At 39.1% G+C, this 23,306-nt stretch overlaps 1 protein-coding gene across 3 annotated transcripts; it reads left to right on the top strand.

Annotated features, from left to right (window-relative positions):
* The first annotated feature begins 137 nt into the window (after nt 1–137).
* On the top strand, nt 138–23,058 carry rpgrip1l (RPGRIP1 like). 3 transcript variants are annotated; one of them, XM_052544091.1, is made up of 26 exons: nt 138–424; nt 931–1,023; nt 1,116–1,260; nt 1,368–1,669; nt 4,628–4,733; nt 4,831–4,974; nt 5,057–5,162; nt 9,032–9,178; nt 9,596–9,669; nt 9,790–9,929; nt 10,682–10,788; nt 10,941–10,991; nt 11,096–11,275; nt 11,538–11,655; nt 11,741–12,193; nt 12,303–12,442; nt 12,526–12,883; nt 14,039–14,259; nt 14,369–14,458; nt 14,634–14,705; nt 14,800–14,950; nt 17,974–18,044; nt 19,040–19,226; nt 20,372–20,456; nt 21,681–21,817; nt 22,222–23,058. In XM_052544091.1, the coding sequence occupies exons 2-26, from the start codon at nt 936–938 to the stop codon at nt 22,344–22,346; spliced, it is 3,798 nt and encodes a 1,265-aa protein (XP_052400051.1). In that variant the 5' UTR covers nt 138–424; nt 931–935; the 3' UTR covers nt 22,347–23,058. The 3 variants fall into 3 exon arrangements, with proteins under 3 accessions (XP_052400051.1, XP_052400049.1, XP_052400050.1); XM_052544089.1 differs by having other exon boundaries at nt 415–477; XM_052544090.1 differs by lacking the exon at nt 138–424 and adding an exon at nt 459–556.
* The last annotated feature ends 248 nt before the right edge of the window (nt 23,059–23,306 follow it).

The raw sequence follows: 23,306 nt of genomic DNA, 5'->3' as shown, positions 1-23,306 counted from the left end.
CGGAAGTGGAGGTCCCGCCCACTTTCTGACTTCAATATGCCATTTCCCCTTGACTTAACTCATAAATGGCTGTTTTAAGACTCTAAACCCGACAGCCTGCATTTCAGCTTTTCGATACAATTTTAATATAGGTCAAAGAGTAAATCAGACCGTTGCTGTGTTTTGTTCAATAGTCTGTTTTCTCTACTGTATACTGTATAAGCACATTACGCCGCTATTCCCTGCAAGATTTGTTCTGGCATTCAGACGAATGGGTGACATATTGTCGTGAAGGGAACGAATGGTTACTTTACACTAGCATTTAAAAGTAGACGCAACAGATGTTTTTTGAGCGCAGTTCTAGGCACGCGAATACGTCACGCCGTAAAAACTCAATTTCCCATGAGCCAGTTGCCGAAAGTGGAGTCAGTTGAAGCGGAAGTGGGTGAGTTGTTTGTTAGCAACAGTCGCTGTGGTCTGTGTGATGCTTTTGAATCGGTGAGATCGTGTTTGGATTTAAATATTTTTGTCTTGTGAAAGGTTTAAAGTACCATGAGTGCTTATACGTTCGTCTACGGTAACGTTATTTTTTGGGTTTAATTCTAATTTTAGTTTGTGTTTCCGAGATAACGTTTCTCCATTTCGGATACAATGGACTTGAGAATGTAATTCTGATATCAGTATCAATGAAGGTATCAAGTAACGTTACACAAGTATCAGATGGTAATGCCATGCTACATTGATACATAACATGGTGCTAAATGTTTACCATATTTATTTGTGTTAATATTTACTTATGAAATTAATACCATAATACATGTCTAAAATAAACATGGTGATACGTTGTATTCTTTTGTGTTTAAAGTTAAGTTTTACTAAAATAAATTACTATAATTCATACTTTCAATGTTCTTCACGTGTGTATTTGCTGTGGGATTTGTTTGATTTCAGTCTGAATGATGTTTGCTCGTGCTGATGAGACAGCTGGCGATATTCCTGTGAAAGACATCACTGTCAGCCCAAATGGAGCCGCTACATTGCCTGGTCGGTATTTAAACAAAAGTATTATTATAATTGACAGTAGTTGCTTAAGTTAAGGGCAGGTAAATGAACAATCCTGTTTGAAACTGTTTCAGAGGCCCTACTGTCTCAGAATGTCAGAGAGAGACAGAACGTGTCTAAATTCAGCAGGGAGGAGCTGGAGGACAAATTTCTACGGCTGCAGGATGAAAACCTCACGCTTAAACAACATACATGCAAACAAGAAGACAAGATCCGCAGGTTTGATCAATCATTCGATTTTAAACATGTAGATTACCCACTCTCATCAAGAATGGATCAATAACAACAACAATGTAGTACGTTTGCAAATGTTTTTGGTGCTTCAGGATGGCCACCAAGTTGATTCGTCTGGTGAAGGACCGTAAGCAGAGCGAGGGGGGTCGTGTAGTGGGCAGTCGAGATGTGGAGATGGAGGAGATGATGGAGGAGCTGCAGGAGAAGGTTCAGGATCTGGAGAAACAGAACGAAGGGCTCAAACGGCGTCTGTTAGCAACCAAACAGCAGCTGCAGGTGCAGAGCCGCAGACACACTCCCTACAGCCACATCCAACCACGCATCAACTCTGGCCTCCGCAGACTCAGAGACGTCATGCCTATGGCGTCATCACGACCACACACTCCCAAAGCAGGTATCATTCATTTCTATTCTATTCTATTCTATTCTATTCTATTCTATTCTATTCTATTCTATTCTATTCTGTTCTGTTCTTTAATCTACTGTACATTCTATTCTTAATGTGTCCTATTCCACATTCTGTTCTTTTATTGTATGTTATTATATCATATTCCATTCTGTACTATGATTTATAATGTATATTTTATTCTGTTCTGCAGTTCTGTTCTATTCTTCACTATATTCTTATTTATTATTTCTATTCTATTCTATTCTATATTATTTTCTGTATTGTATTTAATTCTGCTATATATCTATATTTTGTTCTATTTTAATTCTACTGTATTCTCCTCTGTAATTTATCTGTTATGTTCTGTTTTCTTTTCTATTCTGCAAAAAAAGTGCTCTATAGTAATTCTGCTCTATTATATTTCAGTTTATATTATATTATTCTATTCTATTCTTTATTCTGTCATCTATTTCTGCCATGTTATGTGTTATATATCTATATTCTGTTCTATTTTTAATTCTAATCTATTCTTGTCTGTGATTTATCAGTTATGTTCTATTTTCTTTTAGATTCTGAAAACAATTCTGTGTTCTACTGTAATTCTTTACCATATAAAGAATGGGCATTATTATCATACAATAATCAATAATATTACCATATATTACCATACTGGCCACAGCTGGAGGTTGGCATAATGTCAGGTTGTACTATCTCTCCACTGGTATTCACTTTGACAGTGGAGATCATAATTCGGGCTTCCCGTTGGGTTGTTGGAGAGGAACATTTAAAAAATGGGTTTTAGCTCCCTCCAATCTGGGCATAGATGGATTGACTACCATCAAAAGGACTAAAGCATGTACCAAGCGGCTACTGGATGAGCTCCAGGGAAACATCAGATGGGCACCAATGGAGATTAAACCCAGAAAATCACGCAGAATCTCCATTGTCAGAGACCAATTTACTAATGACAGGTTATTTATAGCGGGAGAGCGCATACCAATGGTCATGGTAAACCCATCAAAAACCTTGGACGCTGGTACACTGCAGACCTTAAAGACTCAAAACTGATGGAACAACTCAGGCAAGAGACAGTCAGTGGACTCAAGAGAATCAATGGTACAGCTCTTCCGGGGAAGTTGAAGCTGTGGTGCTTCCCTGTACGGCCAATTTCCATATGCAAACTCATTTTATCTCACACCAAGCACCTGTAGTGCCTGGTGAGTAGGCTACACAGTTGAGGAAATGGATTGGGCTACCAAAATACCTTCACAGCATAAGACTGTATGGTAATGGAGCTCTCTATCTTCCTATTTCAAGCCATGTGGAGGAGTACAAAAGTGCCAGAAAAAAGGCTGAAGATAATGTTTAAAGAATCCTGCGATCTCTGCTTAAGAGATGCTGCTCCAACATTGGTGACAGGGAGGAAATTGAATCCAGTTACAGCAGTTGCTGATGCAAAGGCAGCCCTCAGACCCCCCGAGATATTGTGGGGCAAGTCAAATATGGTAGAGGGGGACTTGGGTTGGGAATAAAAACATCTAAACAGCAAAAGACAACAGTAAAGGAACAGTTACACCTGGTGGTAGAGGAGGTACGCCACCAGGAGGAAGCAACTAGATGATCTAGAACAGTCTCCCAAGCCCAACGAGGCCACTGGATGAGGTGGGAAGGTAAAGAATGGCATAAAATCACTTGGAGTGAGCTTTGGAGCATGGAAACCAATGGCGGTTTTCCACTACACAGTACCAGCTCGCCTCGACTCGCTACGACTCGACTTGCCTTTGTTTGGTTTTCCACTGTGTAAAAGTTGTACCTGTACTTGCTTCCAGTAACCTTTTTTCGTATCACCTTTGGCGAGGTTCTGTGCAAACTGAGGCGATACTAAAATGTGGCAGTCCTTTGTTAGGCAAGGGGAGAAAAAGCGGTTTAGGTGCCTGTCCCCTGACGCAGGCCAGCTGAATATAACCAGGGACTGGGGAATACGAGTTGACTTAATCCACAGACTCACTTTACCATTTTAAATTGCAGTCACCAATCTGCATCCAGACCTGGTTCTCTGATCCACCTCCAGTAGGATCGTCATAATAATCCAACTTACAGTCCCTTGGGAAGAGGCCATTAACAAGAAGAAGCTGCGATATGCCAATATGGAAGCTGAGGTAGAGGGGCGGGGATGGACAGTCAGTGTACCCGGTGGAAGTGGGCTGCAGAGGCTTTGTGGCTAGCTCCACTATAAGCCTGCAGAAGGCGTTGGGCATCAGAGGACAGGTCCAGTGGAGGATAGTCAGTAAACTGGCCACTGTCACTAAAAGAACCAGCCACTGAACATCTATGAAAGAGAAGTACACATCATGTACATAATAACATTTCATATAAACGTCAAAGATCCCCACACGTTGACGGCATTGAAAAATTTTAGCGTCTTCATTTATCCATCTTACCATACTAGTCCTTTTTCTTATTATTCACCAGTCTCGCATAAAGCAATTGTTGTTTCATGACTGATTATTGGGTATTGAGGAAAAGAACCATGGACATGGATTAGGCCATGATCCTGGGTTCTTGGTGAACCAAAATCATAGTGTAACAATTACTGCGTCTCGCTGTGTTCTGCTCACAGCAAAGGAGAAAATGTTCTTTGGTGTTGCTAAATGGTGCTAAATTTTGGGATCATAACACCTAGTCATATCATGCAAACTATTATATTTTGCAATTTATATTATATTATGTTCCATTCTGTTCTGTTCTATTCTGTAATCTAAATTATGTTATGTTCTGTGTTATTAATTAATTCTAGTCCAATTTAGTAATCGCTTGAACTTTGTTGGTGGTGAGAATGTTTTAATACATTCTAGATATATAAGTGTCCATTTAGTGTTTACTAGAATATGTAAAAACAAATACTGGTACTGGAGAAAATTATGAAGAGATTGAAATTATGTTAAAAAAAATTTTTTTTCAAAGGTATTGGGCCTGTTGAAGGGGACTTGAGTGCAAAACCACCTCAGGGTTTGTTGCCCCGCTATGGACATAGTCTGCTGGATGAGGCCCGTGCTGAAATCCGCAACCTGTGAGTGCCCAATAGATGTTGCATAATCTCTATTGACAGACCTGCAAACAGAACTGGAAAACATTCAACATTTTTGACTTGTTTTATCTGATAACAGAGAGAATATAATTGAAAGCCAGCAAGCTCAGATGGAGGAGTTGGAGAGATCAGCGGAGATGCTGAGAGATCAACTGAAGAGGAAAGAGAGAGAGTTTGAGGAATCACTCCTCCAGATGAGAGAGCATCAGGCCAGTGGACAGAGGTGCTGCATATAAATAAATATGACTACAGCATAGTTTGAACTGTAAACCCTCTTGTACTCATGAGAAATGTGTGTTTTGCAGGTTAACTATAAAGGATAATGTGGAGATGATCAAACTACAGAAACTGTTGTCTGAGAAAGCAAACACACTCACAGTGCTGGAGGGCAGATTTCTACAGCAACAGGAGGTACGACTGACCGTCAGTACCCCAGTCACCAAGTTATTCCTTTTCAGCCAATTATAATTTATCTGTTATTAGAATTGTGGGCGTATTCTTTGCTTTTTCCTGGATTCTTTGCTCTCTTTGCTTTTTCTCTTTACCTATATTTCATCCAGCACACTTGCATGTGTTTGCATACTACTGTTCAGAAGTTTGTGATCAGTAAGATTTAATTTAAAGCCGTCATATGAAGTTGCTAAAAAAGAACATTATTTTGTGTGTTCTGTGTAATGAATTGTGTTTATGTGGTACAAACCACAAGTGCTACAGTGCTCAAAACTCACGTTTGAATAGTCATTGGCAAATTCTTTATATAAGAAAGCGTATTTACAGGCTGTGAGTCAGCATTATTTGTCAGTACACCAGCATTATGGACTACTCTCCAAGGAAACAGTCCTCATCCAGTATTTGGTTAGATATCTTTGCCCAGCTATTTAAAACTGTTTGATCACATTCTACGGTTACTATTGTGCATAAAAAACGTATGCAACATTGATAGGAACACGGAGATAAAATAAAAACATGTTATTCCACACTATTGTGACCATCAACATGTTTGCTCATTTTATAGCCACACTCAACAAAACTAAATATATGTGAATGCATATATTAATACTAGACACTCTAAAGATCATGTGTACAAGCTTTTGTCATCGTTAAGATCATGTGTACACAAATTTATTGTCATATATTACTGTTAAGACACTTTACTACTTTAGTTTTGGAGCTTTGATGCAGCCATCATCTTCTCAAGGTGCAAACAGGAAATAAGCTGCTATGGTCATGTGACAGTTTGCACTAATCATGTTAAGCTGCACATATTTAATTGAGACCCTTTAATTTTTCCATATTTGTAGGAAGTACACTAAAACATCAGTAAGGTTTTTAGAGCTTTATAAAATGAATACGTCTCAGGTTACGCTTGTAACCATGGTTCCTCAAGGAATCAGGAAGTATGGCCCTGAGAGGCAGCATCTCGTCGGAGGACGCTTTGGAAACGACTATGCCCATGCTGCCAGACTTTCAAATCTCTGCCTAGTGTGGAAGAGCACAGCTAAAGTGAGAGAAGGAGCCAGGAGCCTGACAAGTAAACGGGGACATACCACCCAATGGCCATACTTCAGAAGGGGTGAGTCTTGACCCCCAAGAGAGGGGAGATCAGAGGACTCAAGGCTTCAGGATAGCATCCTGATCCACCACAGAGCAGAGCAATCAGGGGAAAGGCATACATATGAAGCCTCTGCCACATCTGTACCATGGCATCCAGCCCCAATTGAGCTGGATGAGTCAGAGAGAGAACCAGAGGGGACAGTGCAATGTCTCTTGAGTCGCAAACTGGTCCACCTGAACCTGGCCAAGCATTCTCCAATCTGCTTGACCACCTCGGGAAGAGGAGTTTGCCCTGGGACCACCCAAGGATTTGTACAAACGGCGTGAGCGCAGACCCCCTTGGTCGATAAGAGACCACCATCAATGTGGATAAGAGACCATCAATGTGGTCAGTGCGTACCAACACATGGTGACCTCTTAGGTCTGTGGTGTACACAGACTGCGGGCAGGGTGGCCACTCATGACCGCACCCAAACCTTTGAGGGACGCGTCCATCGCGAGCTCCCAGCATCGGGCCCTAAGACAAGAACCAAGGTCTCCTCCACATGTCTAAGGCACGTTGGACCTTTAGCATGCAAAGCAGGTTCCCCCTTGGGGAGGACCCCTTGGTCTTGAGGCACCACTGTAGGGGTCTCATGTACAGCAGGCCAAGAGTTTTCACGTTGGACACAGCTGCCATCAGACCCAGCAATCTCCGAGACTGCTTGACAGTGAGTGACCGGCCTTCTCTCACTCTCGTGACTGCGGTAAGGATCAACTCGCTCTGAGCAGGAGACATATGTGCCTGCATCGTTGTAGAGGCTCACACCACGCCCAGATAAGTGCTTCTCTGTACTGTAGAAAGCACACTTTTCTTGGCGTGAAGTCTTAACCCCAGCTCTTTCATGTGAGCAAGAACGACACCTTAATGCCGAACAGCCATCCGCTCTGATTGACCTAATATCAACCAATCATCAATGTGGTTGAGTTGTGAAAGTGTGGGGATAGAGTGCAAGGCCATAGGAAGAACCGGTATTGGTAGGCTTTTGCCCCCAAACGCAAACCTCAGGAACTTCCTATGATGAGGAATGGTGAAGTACCGGCTGTAGGACCAGGACTCTGCAACTCGAGGAGACACCACCTTGATGGCCTCCGTCCACAGAGAGTGTCTACTTCTGTTCCATTACCAGAGCCTGCTCGGGGCCCACCAGGGTGGGAAAGGTCCTGTTGAATTGAGGAGGAAGAGAACCGAACTGGATTCTGTGGCCTCTCACTACAGTGTGCAGGACCCATTGAGACACGTTTTGCAGTAGTTTTCATGATGCCAAATAGTCTACTAAGGGAATCAGCCTCTCAAGACTGATCTCTGGTGTCATCAGAGCAGTTGGCTCGGTGCCCTGAAACGGCCTAAACGGATAGCAACTGACACACACACACACACACTCAGAGTGCTTGCTGAATGACAGAAGGTTGAATGCCGGCTTCACCGCACATGCTTTAAGCCTCCTGGTCTCTGACGTCACCTGCTTTTGGTGTCTCGTCCATCCATTGGACTGATTACACACGATTCCTGAAGAGGAAACTTTTTTACGGTCACTATTGTGACCGGTGGGATTAAACGGGTTATTAACCACTGATTTCTAGTTGTGTCCTCTTCTGGAAGAATAAAGAAAGTAATTTTGCTTTCACAATGAAACACAGGTTCTCAATTCCAGTCATCGCTCCCCCTGCTCTGCACAATTTGTTTCTGTAATGGCTTCAGACGTTGTTTTATTCGGACGTAAGTGCCCTGCGAAGTGGACATCACAGGATGTTCTGCCATGAGTCCAGTTCGAAGCGAATGTATATGTTCCATTCAAGGTGCATTGGAGTGTACGAGACGTGATTTTAAATTGTATTTATTTACCAAGGTATATAATGTCACACTTGTGTGAAGATGTTTGCACAGCACATATCCGTGAATGATTGTTCTGAAGTGAGGTAAACTTCAAAAGATTTCCCCTGCTCAGGGAGTAGGGAGTAATGAACACTGTGTAGGGACCATGTCAATAGGAACACAGTTCATGCAAAGAGCTCACTTCTGACAAGATGATTATCTGAATCGGGTGTGTTAACAAAGAGAGACATACAAAATATGCAGAGCTGGGGGACGTGAGGACTGGCATTGAGAACCGATGAGAGAGTAGCGCTTGTTGTTTGTCATTTCTTCGATCATAAATGCAGACATAGTTTTATGTTTACGTGATGCGATACAATGCAACGCGTAAGAATACAGTATAAGTCATTATAATCCATAATTCTGTCCCCACTGGATGCAACAAATGGCTCATCTGTAATGGGTTTCATTGTTTTTGTCTTGTCATGGTATGGTGAGGGGCGTAACATTTCCGCCACATGCTTGAGGTATTCGGCCAATCACAACGCACTGGATAGCTGGCCAATGAATTTTTGGAACCTTAAACCACATAAACACATTTCATTACACCAAATACACCAAATAATGTTATTTTTGGCAACATCATATGACCCCTTTAAAAACATGATTCAATATTTTCCTACCTTGATACAATCATCTAAATAAAACACTATCTTAAAATATCTAAATATAATAAAAATAAACATTTTTACGTCTCTACCTTTAAACGCAATTCATCGACATCAAGGTCTGTGTCTCATTTATTGTGCCCTCTGCTGGTGATCATGTCAAGAGCAACTGCAGTTTTTGTAGAGTGTATGTGTTTTTGTAGAGTATGAAGACTCTGAAGGCCAGTCATGATGCAGCGCTGGTGAAGGTGGATGAAGTGAGCCGACAGCTGAAGGAGGAGAGATTAAAGAGTTTACAGCTGGAGACACAGATTCAGACCAGAGCTCTGGACCAGAGACACACACAAGAGGTACAGCTGCCATCATACACATCATACACATTATACACATGATGGCAACATTATCACAGCCAGCAGTGTTAACAAATACTATTAAACATAGTTTTTCTTTGACAGTTGAAATAAAGCTGAAATAAAATGTAAATATTGTAAATATAAGATGAAGTATTGAATTGATTTAAACATAAATAAAAATTAATTAATGATATATAGAAATACTTAAATATAATAAAAATGACAAAAGCACATAAAAACACTACAACTTAAATTAAAATTAATATGAGCAGAACATATACAAATAAAATAGAATTTAAAATATTACGTAGAATATGTAACGAGAACAAGTAGAAAATGTAACCTTTGTATCTATCTACCTATCTCTCTTTCTCTCTCTCTCTCTCTCACCAGTTGATTTTCTGATTTTTTCAGTTACAAGAGAGAATCCAAGATTTGGAGAAGGAGAGAGACCTGCTCAAGGAAAACTGTGATAAATTAGTGAAAAGGTGAGAAGATAAAATAAAAATCAATATTGTTATTGCTCATGCTTAGTATTAAGGGTTTAAACAAATCCCTAGCATTGTGGGGGAGCAGATCACTGAATTTCTTTTTGTCTGTTGTAATAGTGCGTTTGATGTGAGTCAGGAGCAGAAATGGAAGACGAGAGAACAGCAGCTCAAACTACAGGTCGCCCAGCTAGAGATGGCATTAAAATCTGACCTCGCTGATAAAAACCAGATCCTGGATAAGATCAAGACAGAGAGAGGTAACCACACACGACCGCAGGTGCTTTAAAACTGCTGGTGTGTTCAACTATGTTTACATGAAAACGATGTAGTCAAAAACGGAAAAGTTTTTCCTTTGCGTTTGAAAAATGTTCATGTATACACAACAACGTTTTCAAAACGATTCGCGTTTACACGTATCCGCAAACATCATGCTGTATTACGTATGCCAGGCCAGTAGTTGGCGCTGTCACCTTGTTTGTGAAAGCAACCAGTTCCCGGGATTGATTCCGGCATTGAACCCGGGTCGGGGACCTAGTAACATTGCGGGGTTCGACCCGGGACGAGCGCTGTGTGAACAAAAGCCAGATCTAATTCTGTGTCGAAGTGATGACTCGCGTTATCGCGTGACTCTTTTACCGGCTGTTTTAAAGGAAGATCAACGTTCGCGACGAAAACAAATGTGCAAACTGTAATGAAGCAGAGATCAGTTAGTTCTTCAATTTCCGCGCTGACGCCGAGATCGTTTGCTTGCTTCAGTGAAAGTATAACGTGCCTAGCGTTTTCGACTCGTACATTACACGTCACGCGCTGATGTCACGTGTCGTTACGGGATCTTCAGGGGTTGTGTATGAAAGCACGCACATATACCGGGTCATCACTGGCAGTGTGAAAGTGCAAAATCTAGTGACCCGGGAACAATTGCAGGAACACTTTACCTGTGTATTTGCCGGAATGGAAGTGTGAAAAGGGCTTTAGACTCACTGTTTTTTTTTTTTCATTTTAACTGAAGATTTAAATGAAAAACTGATGCAAGAAAACAGGGAACTTCAGCTGCGTTATCTCGAGCAGAAACAACAACTGGATGAAATTAAAGAGCGCATGAAGTCCTTCACCAAGGTAAAGTGCAATATTTGTAGCAGTAGAGAGGAAACATAGCACTTTGAAGAAATAGATCACCCAAAAAAAAAATGACCATGAAACAACTTTTACTATACAGAGGATTTTATTTGTTTCCCATTGTTGCCTAAATCTTATACTGTGTTTTAAAGGAAAGTGAAATAGATGCAGCTGAACTCAGTGAAGCCCTCATGCTTATAAAGGTACACTCTGAACATCTGTTTTACAAATGACTAGATGACTAACTAACATACACTACTGGTCAAATGATTTGGTGGGTCAGTAATTTGTTATAAATGACGTTTAGGTTCGTAGGAGTCAGAAGAGTGGAGAGCTTGGGTTTCTGGAGAAGGTGGAGGAAGATGTGAAAGTGGATGTGGAGCGATCTTTGAGGGAACTGCAGGCCTCTCATGCTGAGACCATCCAAGAGCTGGAGAAGACCAGGAACATGCTCATCATCCAACACAAGATCAATAAAGACTATCAGGTTCGCACTGATAGACTAACAGACCTTAGAAAACCATCACTATCTGTTATCAAGAACTCAATATATAATCAATTTACTTTCTTTACTTCAGTCATTAAAACATATTCCTGGTCAGTATTTCGAAAATCTTAATAGGTACCACAGTGATTTAATGTTCAGCAAATAATAGAAAATATCAGTAGATTTGAAAGAAACCCTATTTTTGGCACTTGAGGGTAAACTTGACCATGGCTAATGTCTTTAAAAGTCTGTATTGTTGTAGGCTGAGGTTGAAGCGGTCACTCGAGCGATGGACGATCTGAAACTTGAACATGAAATGAAGGCTGAGAAGATGGCTCAGCTTCTGGACATGAGAGCTGCCAAGATAAAGAAACTTGAAGGTTTAGCTGCATCCAACACATTATCTTCAGATTTCCTGTGTTGCAGTCATGCTCAGTAAAACTAATTCTACCGGTGTCCTTCCAGCCCAGCTAAAGGACATTGCATATGGAACCAAGACCCATGTGTTCAGACCGGATGTGACCAGCGATGATGTTACAGATGAGTTTGATGAAAGCCTCCGCTTGGCTCGAGGCGAGAACCTTCTGGAAATTCACTTGGGTAAAGCGCAGTTCTCTCCCGAAGCTGTAGAAAGTCTTAAGGACAAAGATCCGTCCACCTTCTGCACGTACGCCTTCTACGATTTTGAGCTGCAGTCCACGGCTGTGGTTCGAGGTACCCATCCAGCGTACAGCCTCACGTCTCAGTATCTGGTGAGGGTGGACGACCTCTTCTTGAACTATCTCCACAGCAGCTCAGTTACGGTGGAGGTTCAGCTCGCTGAGGGTCTGAGCTTCCGCACGGTGGCTGCTGGTCAGCTCAGGTTGAATCAGCTGCTGGAACAAGACGGGAAGGTGTTTGGCACCATTCAGTTAGTTGGTGAGCCCTGAAACCTTTATTTTTTTTGAAGAGTTAATGAAAGTAGAAAGTGATTTAAACTGGGACAGACCCTGAAGCTTTCAGTAAAGTGGTTTCCATCTGTTTGTAGGTGTTACAGATGAGATCCAGGTGTTCGGTGCTCTAGAGTACTGGCTCAAACTCAGGGTTCCTATGGAACAAGCCATTCGCCTTTATAAGGAGAGAGTCAAAGCACTTGGTTACCTCAACACAAGCATGAGGGACAGCCAGGTACTGTTTACAACCCCATCTAGGGCACCATTTCCTGTTTCAAACATGCTAGAATTACTTGATCTTTCTGGTTTATTCTTCAGGCTTTGGTCCCTAGTTCCCCATCATTGATGGAGGGCGATCTAAATGAACTAAACATCACCATACACTCCTGCTGTGATCTCAGATCCAGAGGTCCTCACACCCAACCCAGCCCCTACATCATCTACAAACTCTACCACTTCCCTGACCATGATACTCCAATCATATCCTCCACCAATGAGCCGCAGTTCGAAGATCACATGGTCTTCCCGGTGGCCATGAACTCTGACCTGGATGCGCTCCTGAGGTCAGAGGCTCTGGTGTTTTATGTGTTTGATGATTTGGATGTTGAGAACCAGCTGTATCTGGGGAAGGCCAGAGTACCGCTCATCTCGCTGGCTCACGATAAAACCATCACTGGTGAGGACAAACACTCGCAACAATTCTACAGACTGAATTTGATTGATTTTTTCAGTGTTAAAGGCCCAATAAAATGGAAAATAAAGTATTTATGTATTTATTAGTGCTGGGCAATGATTAATCGCATCCAAAATAAAAACAAATTTGTTAACATAACATATGTGTGTACTGTGTATATTTATTATGTATATATAAATACACACATGCATGTATATGTGTATATATATATATATATATATATATATATATATATATATATATATATATATATATATATATAAGAAAAATATATAATGTTTGGATATGTATAATATAAATAATATGATTATAAATAAATCTATACAGGTAAATATTTTCAAAATATATACATGCATGTATGTATATATATATATATATATATATATATATATATATATATATATATATATATATATATATATATATATATATATATACCGTACACAAACATATATTATGTAAACAAAAACTTTTATTTTGGATGTGATTAATCGCCATTAATTGTACAGCACTAGTATTTATTTATAAAAAAAAAATTGTATTAATCTATTTCATGGAGTTAATTTATTTTTTAAATATTTTTTTTAATTTGTAGCTTGATATTCTGAATGAATAAATACATTAAATATTTTATATTTTGTGCTTTTTTATTTATTTATTGCATTTTAATTTCAAGTCAAGTCACCTTTATTTCATTTGTGTTTTTTACATTACAGATTGTCAAAAAAAAACAAAAAAAAAACACTAGCCTATGCATTGCTTCTTAAGGCCAGTTGACTCTAAGAACGATAACGATATTAGCGTCCACACCAGCGAATGATATTGTCTGTTTATTCTGGGCCCACGCACGTCTGCCGCTTTAAATACTCCAGCTCGTTACTGCATCTGATTGGCTGTCAGTGTTTATATCGTTCTCTGTGCCTTTATCGTCTTAGTTGTGGTGTGGATTTTTAGATCTATACCTTTATCTAAATCTTTATAGTTATCCTTGGTGTGAACAGGCATTTAGGCAAGTTTATCTTGTTATAGAGATGTTTATATACGACAAGACTGCTGATAAAGATTAGTTTATTTATTTCGACATGAAGACACCTTTTAAAATAGATTTTTGTATTGTGATTTGTATCTTTTTTTTAGGTATGTTTGAGCTCACAGACCCTGAGGGACGTCCGAGCGGCCAAATCAGTGTGACTTTGAAATGGAAGTTCACGTACCTTCCTCCAACATCCTCGGCTATCACCACACTACAGACCACGACACTGGACAGACAGACATCCCAAAACAAGGAGAAGACCCACACAGAGACACAACCGATGACCAGAGACCCTCCACTAATACCTCAGCCCACTGTGTCTGAGGTAATGTGTCCCAAAAACATCCCAGTCCATACATAAATCACTGCTGAATGCATTTTGCTGTTTTGTCAATGTAGAATATATGTATTTGTTCTTGTTCTTCATGCTATAGGCTCCAATGCCCAAACCCAGGCAGCGAACGCTACCAAAATCAACTGCTAAAAGAGTTTCTTTTGTGGATGTTACAGAGCTTGAAAGAAAGGTAAAAGAAAAGTCTGTTCTGGTTTAATTAATGGTGTGTGCTAAGTCAAGCATTGCTAATACTGTTGCTCACATTAAGGCATTAATTAACCCTGAGTATTCTCCTGTACCATGCGTGCACTTCTGGATGTGGTGTTTTGGTGATGCTTTTGCATTTTTGTATTAATAATCACAAGATGGACCAGACTACAGCCTCTGATGAAGGTGATGATGAAGAGCCGAAATCAACTGTGACCCCTGCACCAAAGGTACACTCATTATACTGTGAAATTTACAGTTTAATAGGAATATAATAGGCAATAAAGTTCAGGAATGAATAATATGTGACACTGTGTTCCTCAGAGAGTCCTAGTGATGGAAGCAGGGGAGGCCACTGCGATCAGTGAGGAAGAGGATGAGGAAGAGTCTCATTTCTCCGAGGGTCAGGTGATCACCGCCAGCTCTCAGTCTGACGAGTCGGAGATCTCTGAGGAGCTGCAGGAGCCACTAGCAGGTGTGTCTGTTTAGAGTTACGGAAATAAAATCCTTTTAAAGCTAAAAACATCATTTTACACTGGTAAGGTTATACATTTTACATTTACATTTATGCATTTAGCAGACGCTTGTATCCAAAGCGCCTTACAGTGCATTCAGGCTATAATTTTTATTTTATTTTATTTTTTTACATTTCCAAGTAAAACTAAAATAGACAATAATGAAAATAATAGAAAATAATTAAGTCAGAAATAATGTTTTCATTTTATCCATTAGTATTCATTTTATCTGAGCATGCCAGGCTATGATATTTAAACAAGTTTTGTGCTAAAATATGTTATTTATTCATTTATTTATTTTATATATATATTTTTTGTTTTATAATATTTTATCAGCTTTACATAATTCTAAACCCACACTTTTTTGTGTAAAACGCATTAATATTTTTTTTCTTAGACAATGTTCATACTGATCTTTTCTTAAAAAAAGAAATAAAGTCAATGCAGATGGACAAAATTTTCTAATTTGCAAAAAATGTTGCGCTCTTTCATTATAAAAGCTAATTTGCGTTTGCATATTATATCATATTTCAAGCACTTGAGCATTTTGCCACAATTCAGTTTCATTGTATGGAAAAGAGCAGCTTGACTATAGACGGTTTCAACGGCATCAACATAAACAAACGTTAATGCGCGTGAGCGCTTTTGTGGACCTAACTTAACTTCCGGTAGACTCCAAATAGAATCCATAACACCAGCCAAGTCCCTCTAGAGTAGATAATTTTTGATAACAAACAAAATGTGTTTTCTGTGTGGATCAGGCTGACTTCATGAAAATGCAAATTCATTATTTGCCAGCAGGAGATGTTTTAAAGCATAGACATAAAGCGCGAGAAATAGAGGTTTCCCCAGTAACAGCTGTAAACAAAGCAGAGCTGGTACGCTCACACGCTGCTTTATCAGGCATATAACATGCAAATCTTCCTTCAGAAATACAGCGATATAAAAACACCTGTGCCTCGCTTTGATATTTAAACATAAATGTAAGGAATTATTATTATTAAACGTGCAGTACGTTACGTAACGTTACGTTACTCATATTTATTTAACGAAACCTTTTTGAAACTCGATCAGTTTTAAAATTGTGGCTCCAAAAATAAATAAATGTATGGGAAACACATCCCGCAGCACAACCACCTGAGCCCAACTTCAGTCTAATCATCACCTTGGCTTTAACTGCGTTTGTAGATGGCACCGCAGCCAGACCGATATACACAACACAGACCGGAAGTTAACTTAGGTCCAGGCGTGCGCCCGATGAAACTGTCTATAACTCAAAAAAGGGCTGGGCGATATATCTAATGATATGATCATGCGCATTTAGTCAGTAAATCTGGTTCTGTGATTAGTGGTAAATCGCCATCACCTGCTTTCAAATGGAGCGGCATTTAATAGACAGATTAAATTTATTGCGTAGCTTGTCAGTGATCTACGGCTCTGTCTATTAAATGGCACTACATTTAAGAGCAGGTGATGGCGATTTACCGCTAATCAGGGAACCGGCTTTACTGACGAAATGCGACAATCACATGTGATATATCAACCAGCCCTAATTCCAAACATCTCATTTTGTGTTTTACCAAAGCACGGAAGTCACATAGGTTCAGAACAACATGAAGTTGACTAAAAAAAGCAAGAACTTCATTTTTATGAAAGCTTTAAGTTCAGTGTTTAATTTAAACTCTAATTAGATTCCGTGTTACCACAAACTTAAAGTGCTTCTAGTATATAAACAAATAAAGTTTATGTTTTGTTTGTGTTATTGTGGGCAGGAATGCCCCTGTGCTTCGGCCCTCAGAACTTGTTTTCAGTAGAGCCACATATGAATGTTTTGGTGAACCAATACTTAGTGCTGTGCGGTAGTATTCAGTTTCATATGAGGAAGCAGCTGTGCTATTGTCATTAATATTTCATTTGCTGCTGCCAATAATCTGATGTGTTTTCTGTTGACATCCCACAACATAGATGTTAATGTGTGTTGACCTTGGCCAAGAGGCAGTCTTTAAAGTGTTCATGTCTAATGTCTCTCTCTTACCTGCTGCGGGCCACTTGAGATATATATATATATATATATATATATTTTTAATTAATATTAAGGAAATTTGAAATAATTTGAAAATGGATTAAAAATGTGTCAAATAAACTTACTTACACTTTAGGTGACAACTTCTTGATTCTGTTATCCTATGACAGTATTTTTCACAAATAAATAAATATTTAAAAATATATCGGGGTTTGAGGCATTTGATCAGGTATGAAAAAACATATTATTTAGCAAGCCTGTAACAAGTTTAATTAGTTATTAAAAAGAGCATTTTGGGCAATTCCAGGTAATTTACCAAAGAAATATGATGTTTATTAACATTTATGGTGACATTAACTTTGACTTTGGTGGTTATAGCGCCACCCATGGTCAAATCTGCATATAACTTTGCATGTCGGTTTAGAAATGTTACACTTGTTAAAATGCAAAAGTTCTATCATATTTTTTTGATCATTTTTACATAGAGACTCCAGAGAATTTAACTGCAGTGGTTTGGTTTAGATTAAACAAAAACCTAGGACTAGTTTGCAAAAGTAGGTTTAGATAATCTTGAATAATTAATGATTTGATGGCCAGCAGTGGTTCTAGAGACACACTATACAGTCTGATTGTCGAGCATGATTTATGTGTTCATTAATATAAAAAAGTGTTTGTCTTTGTCAATTGCAAAATGATGGAAAATAATTCACATTTCCTTTGATAATAACATTGAATAAATATTAAATAACTTTGTGAATAAACAAATAAATTAATGATTAAGTAGGTTAATAAAAGAGGAGTTGGAGTATCTAGACGAGTTGGTTTGATAAAAGTGAGTATATGGTTTATCCATTATCGGTCGTGGCGATATATCGGTCAACCACTACCAATGATCCTCTAGTGCTTTACATTCTGTACTGTCAAGTGAGCATAATAAAGATTGCTCTGTTGTCTCTGCAGACATACAGGGTGAGGATGATGATAGCGATGACTGCATTGTTCCTGCTCAGAGCTCACAGCATAAAAAACAGGTGTGTTGTATCACTTTGCATCTGAGTGTGTTTGACAAATGAACAGTGTTTTTCTGTGCTTGACCAATATATGAAATATATTTTCTCATATTTGTGTTGTGCTGTATATATATATATTTTAGCTTAACTTTTCTTTTTAACATGTCTACTCATTTAAAAATAATAAGAAAATAAAATCTGAGATCAGAAATATCTTTTTTTCTTTCTTTCTTATACTTAATACTTTTAATACACTTTAAATTGCAGTTTATTGCTGTGATCATTACACCAGTCTTCAGTGACACATGATCTTTCAGAAATCGGTCTAATATGCTGATTTATTATCAGTTATTATTTTCACACTATCACTCAAAAGTCTGGGTCTGCATTTGTTTTCAAGAATGGAATACTTTTATTCAGCAAGGATTATGTTAAATGGATTAAAAGTGATAGCAAAGAACTGCATTGTTACAAAAGATTTATATTTGAATTAAATGCTGATCTTTTTAAACTTTTTAACTTATTAGCCTTGATAAGCGTAAGAGACTTATTAAAGGTTATTAACATCATACTGATCCCAAACTTGAATTAATCAAGTACCAATCACAAATGAACACACATCTGTATGAACAGGGTGATGTTCATTCAGAGATTTCAATGGTCAGCTTAGTGTTCGCTCACGTTTTGTTTTAAGAGGATTGTGAAAAGAAACAGAGATCTAACAACTACTGTCCGCACAAACTTCATGGCCTAAACACTCCAGCAATGTGGACGGCATGTTTGACTGATTAAATCAAATGATACACGGATTGACAAAGCATCTCCAACCCCCATCATTATAACTGTAGGTTGCATGTCTTCATTAGGAAAGAGAGATAGTTTTGAAATGGTGGACTATTTTTTGCTGGTGTCCTGTCAGATGTAGAGAGTCCCTGAAGATTCAGAGCGAGTCTCACCATGTCAGCTGGTGTGAGGTGTCAGTTGTGATCAGGTCATGTGATGCTTTGCTTCACCAGCCGTCCGAGTGCATTCGTGTGGAGATCGTTTCAATGAGTCTGAAGCCAGGATCAAGAGTGGCGGAAGACGGTGCGATTGTCCGACTGTTTGTGGAGTACTCTTTCCTGGGCCTGCCATCAGTCGAGACCCCACTGTCTCTAAAGAAACCTCTGCCTGGACACAGCGTCTCCTACAACTTCAGCAATGGTGAACAACATTCAAACTAATTAGCATGCCAAACCAACCACTCTAATTGTTTTACTTTTTCTATTAAAGTATATAGCAGTGTATTGAGCCTTATGGTAAAAGTTGTGAGAATTGTTGCATTGATTAGGAAGACTCTAAATTTTGGGGTCTACACCTCAAACCTTCTAGAGCCACCATAGACCCAAAGTTACACTTTTCTGCTTTGGTCTACAACAGTGGTTCCTGGTCCTGGAGACCCTGGATGTGTCTGTTATCTGCTACAAATATTTGAGGTTTTGGAGTCTTGATTAGGGAGGCGTAAAATGTGGCATGTTGGGGGTTCTCCAGTACCAAGACTGGGATCCACTGGTCTACAACAGGGGTCTTCAGTCCTGCTCCTGAAGAGCCACTGTCCTGCAGAGTTTAGCTCCAATCCCTTTCAAACACACCTGAACTAGCAAAGTCTTCTTGAAGCTTCCAACTCTGCAAGATATTGGCCCTCCAGGAGCAGGGTTTTCCTCGGGTTTAATGCCAAGCTCAATAAAAAGTGGTTTCAGTTGCTGGCCAACTAGATTAATTGGATGGCTTGATCTAAAGAAGGGATCTCCAGTCTAGCTACCATCCTGGATACTTAAGTTCCAAATCTGCTCCGACACACTTGCCTGCAATTATCAAGTAGCCCTGAACACCTTGATTAGATGGTTCAGGTGTGTTTGTTTGGGATTGGAGTCTCCAGGAGCAGGGTTGGAGACCCTGATTTAAAGTCATGACTCTGCTCCATTTAGATTACTTGGGTAATCCAGTGTTTCCCAACCCTGTTCTTTGAGGCACCTCAACATTGCACATTTTTTAACTTTTCCTAATCAACCATATCTGAATCAAATCACCAGATCATTAGTAGCAACTCTGAAACGAATGGGTCAGATATTGGTGGGGGGGGGGGGGGGGTGCAGTTTCTCAAATAGAAACACTGGGGTAATCCAAAGTACTTTTATCAGCCATGTTGACTGCCCAACACTTTGAATTTTATACTGTTTAATACTTTCCTCATAATTGTTTTTTTGTCCCTGTATTGTTTTACTAAACAATGCCAAATAAACATAATCTTCATTAATAACACATCAAAATAAAGAAAGAGACCTAAACAACACACAATGTTGTGACAGTGATCCATGTGGATAAGGAGAGTAACCAGCTCAGACGGCAAACTCTGAGGACTGTGCTGGAGGGTCGGAACAGACAACTAGAGCAGTGAGACTCTTTCTCATCTATAATCATTTGCTTTTTAATTTGTCATGTAAAGTATATAGTTGTAGCATACAGGTCCTTCTCAAAAAATTAGCATATTGTGATAAAAGTTCATTATTTTCCATAATGTAATGATAAAAATTTTACTTTCATGTATTTTAGATTCATTGCACACCAACTGAAATATTTCAGGTCTTTTATTGTTTTAATACTGATGATTTTAAAACTGAAAAACGAAATCTTCATCTCCATAAAGCTTTTCAGCAGATGGAAGCATGAAGTGCTCCAAAATCTCCTGATAACTAGCTGCATTGACCCTGCCCTTGATAAAACAAAGAAGACCAACACCAGCAGCTGACATGGCACCCCAGACCATCACTGACTGTGGGTACTTGACACTGGACTTCAGGCATTTTGCCATTTCCTTCTCCCCAGTCTTCCTCCAGACTCTGGCACCTTGATTTCCGAATGACATGCAAAATTTGCTTTCTTCCGAAAAAAGTACTTTGGACCACTGAGCAACAGTCCAGTGCTGCTTCTCTGTAGCCCATTTCCTGCACACACCTGTGCACGGTGGCTCTGGATGTTTCTACTCCAGACTGAGTCCACTGCTTCCGCAGGTCCCCCAAGGTCTGGAATCAGTCCTTCTCCACAATCTTCCTCAGGGTCTGGTCACCTCTTCTCGTTGTGCAGCGTTTTTTGCCACACTTTTTCCTTCCCACAGACTTCCCACTGAGGTGCCTTGATACAGCACTCTGGGAACAGCCTATTCGTTCAGAAACTTCTTTCTGTGTCTTACCCTCTCGCTTGAGGGTGTCAATGATGGCCTTCTGGACAGCAGTCAGGTCGGCAGTCTTACCCATGATTGCGGTTTTGAGTAATGAACCAGGCTAGGAGTTTTTAAAAGCCTCAGGAATCTTTTGCAGGTGTTTAGAGGTAATTAGTTGATTCAGATGATTAGGTTAATAGCTCGTTTAGAGAACCTTTTCATGATATGCTAATTTTTTGAAATAGGAATTTTGCGTTTTCATGAGTTGTACGCCAAAATCATCAGTATTAAAACAATAAAAGTCCTGAAATATTTCAGTTGGTGTGCAATGAATCTAAAATATATGAAAGTTAAATTTTTATCATTACATTATGGAAAATAATGAACTTTTACCACAATATGCACATTTTTTGAGAAGGACCTGTATACTACACTGACTCTTGCATTGGCTGTGACAGCATAAAGTTCACGGTGGTGAGTGACCCTCCTGAAGAAGAGGAGCAGGACGAGGAGTGTGAGGATGTGGGCGTGGCCTACCTGCGTATTCTCGATATCATGGAGAAACACAGAGACATGAAGGACGTCAGCCTCAACGGTAAGTATGTTTTACTTGGCATGACAAAATTCCAGTCCCAAAAGTTTTCAGTTTAGTGTGAATATTACAGTGGTGATTATTTATGTGATCTCAAATCTTGGGAAACTTGTTCATTTCAACAAATAGGATGTTAAATAGGACCTGGAACACTGTTTTCAACAAAGTATCATTGAAAAGAGATGTTTAACCTCTGAAAATGTTGATGGGGCACAGATATGTAATGTGCTTAAATTTTTACATTTCTTAAACATGTTTATCAAACATATGCAATAGTTCTTTTTCTGAAGAACACGATATTCATGCCTTTTTATGCAATGAAAGGACAATTTGTATCCTATTCATGGAAAGTGCCATCTGCTGACTATAAAAACTTTCTGTGTTTTTTTTTCTGTCCCTCCCTGTAGTTGTGGACGTTCAGGACAGCAGTGAAGTTGTTGGCCATCTAGTTGTGACCGTTGAAGCTCTGGAGGCTCTAACATCCATCATGAAAGATCCAGAGCGTGATCAAACTCTAACTTCACTTGCTTAATTGACCAAAACCAACGATTTACTTTTTACAACTGTGGAATGGGAAATGTTCCTTGAATCATTTTAGTTTTTAATTAGATTCACCAAAATGAAGTTAAATGTAATAATGCATGGAGCGGTCCGTTTGGTTTTAAACACTTCAGGCAGTATAACATATGGGAACAAACAGTCCTTAATGTAAGCACCATCATGCGGCTTTGATCCCTTACGGTGTGAAATCAAATCCTAATGTTTCTCTTTATGGCCTCCAGTGTTGCGTTTGGTGGAGTGCTAATGTTTAGACCTTTAATAACTTTGCTTAATGAAAAGGCTGTTAAGCCTCGTTAGGCAGCGCTGTGGAAGGCGGCGATATTTTATTGAAGGTGCGAAATGAAATCTAACTGGATTTAATGGGATTAAATCAAGCTCTTTAAAATGCTAATGCAGATTTTCACGCATGTCGAGCTGTGGCGCTCGCGTAGACACTTCTTCTGCTGTGGTGTGTGCGATCGAGTGTTTAATGTTACTGTTATCTGCACTGCAGATCATTTGATATTTTCTTTACATGTCTGCATATGAGAGCACAATTCAGATTATTTAGTATATTTTGTAGAGATGCAGATGCTTTATTTTGAATGTACCTTTTTAGACAGCCTTATAAACAGATATTTGTAAATGTTTTATATTTTTCAACATTTCAGAGTAATGTATTAAAGAGTTTTAGTGTTATGCAATTTGGTTCTCTGATTTTATAAAAAAAAAAAAAAAAAAAAAAAAATATATATATATATATATATATATATATATATATATATATATATATATACTTAAAAGTTGAGAAAAAAATGATTTTTAGGCCATTTAAATTTCGTGTAACTTCCAAGTAAGGAAACGTAACAAGAAAAAACCATTGGAAATTGATTGGATGATGAAAAGTGGTGTTCCATACCAAAATTGAGGTCATTTAAAGGGATTGTTTAAA

Source organism: Carassius gibelio, chromosome A25 (assembly GCF_023724105.1).
Source record: "Carassius gibelio isolate Cgi1373 ecotype wild population from Czech Republic chromosome A25, carGib1.2-hapl.c, whole genome shotgun sequence".
In the NCBI taxonomy this organism is placed as follows: Eukaryota; Metazoa; Chordata; class Actinopteri; order Cypriniformes; family Cyprinidae; genus Carassius; species Carassius gibelio.
This window is presented reverse-complemented; position numbering and strand designations above follow the sequence as displayed.

Excerpts from the sequence above, each read along its gene's own strand:
- rpgrip1l (XM_052544091.1), top strand. The coding sequence starts at position 936 with ATGATGTTTGCTCGTGCTGATGAGACAGCTGGCGATATTCCTGTGAAA. Across the intron at positions 12,443-12,525 it reads CAAGCATGAGGGACAGCCAG|GCTTTGGTCCCTAGTTCCCC; the intron begins GTACTGTTTACA and ends TTTATTCTTCAG. Across the intron at positions 14,459-14,633 it reads TTACAGAGCTTGAAAGAAAG|ATGGACCAGACTACAGCCTC; the intron begins GTAAAAGAAAAG and ends AATAATCACAAG.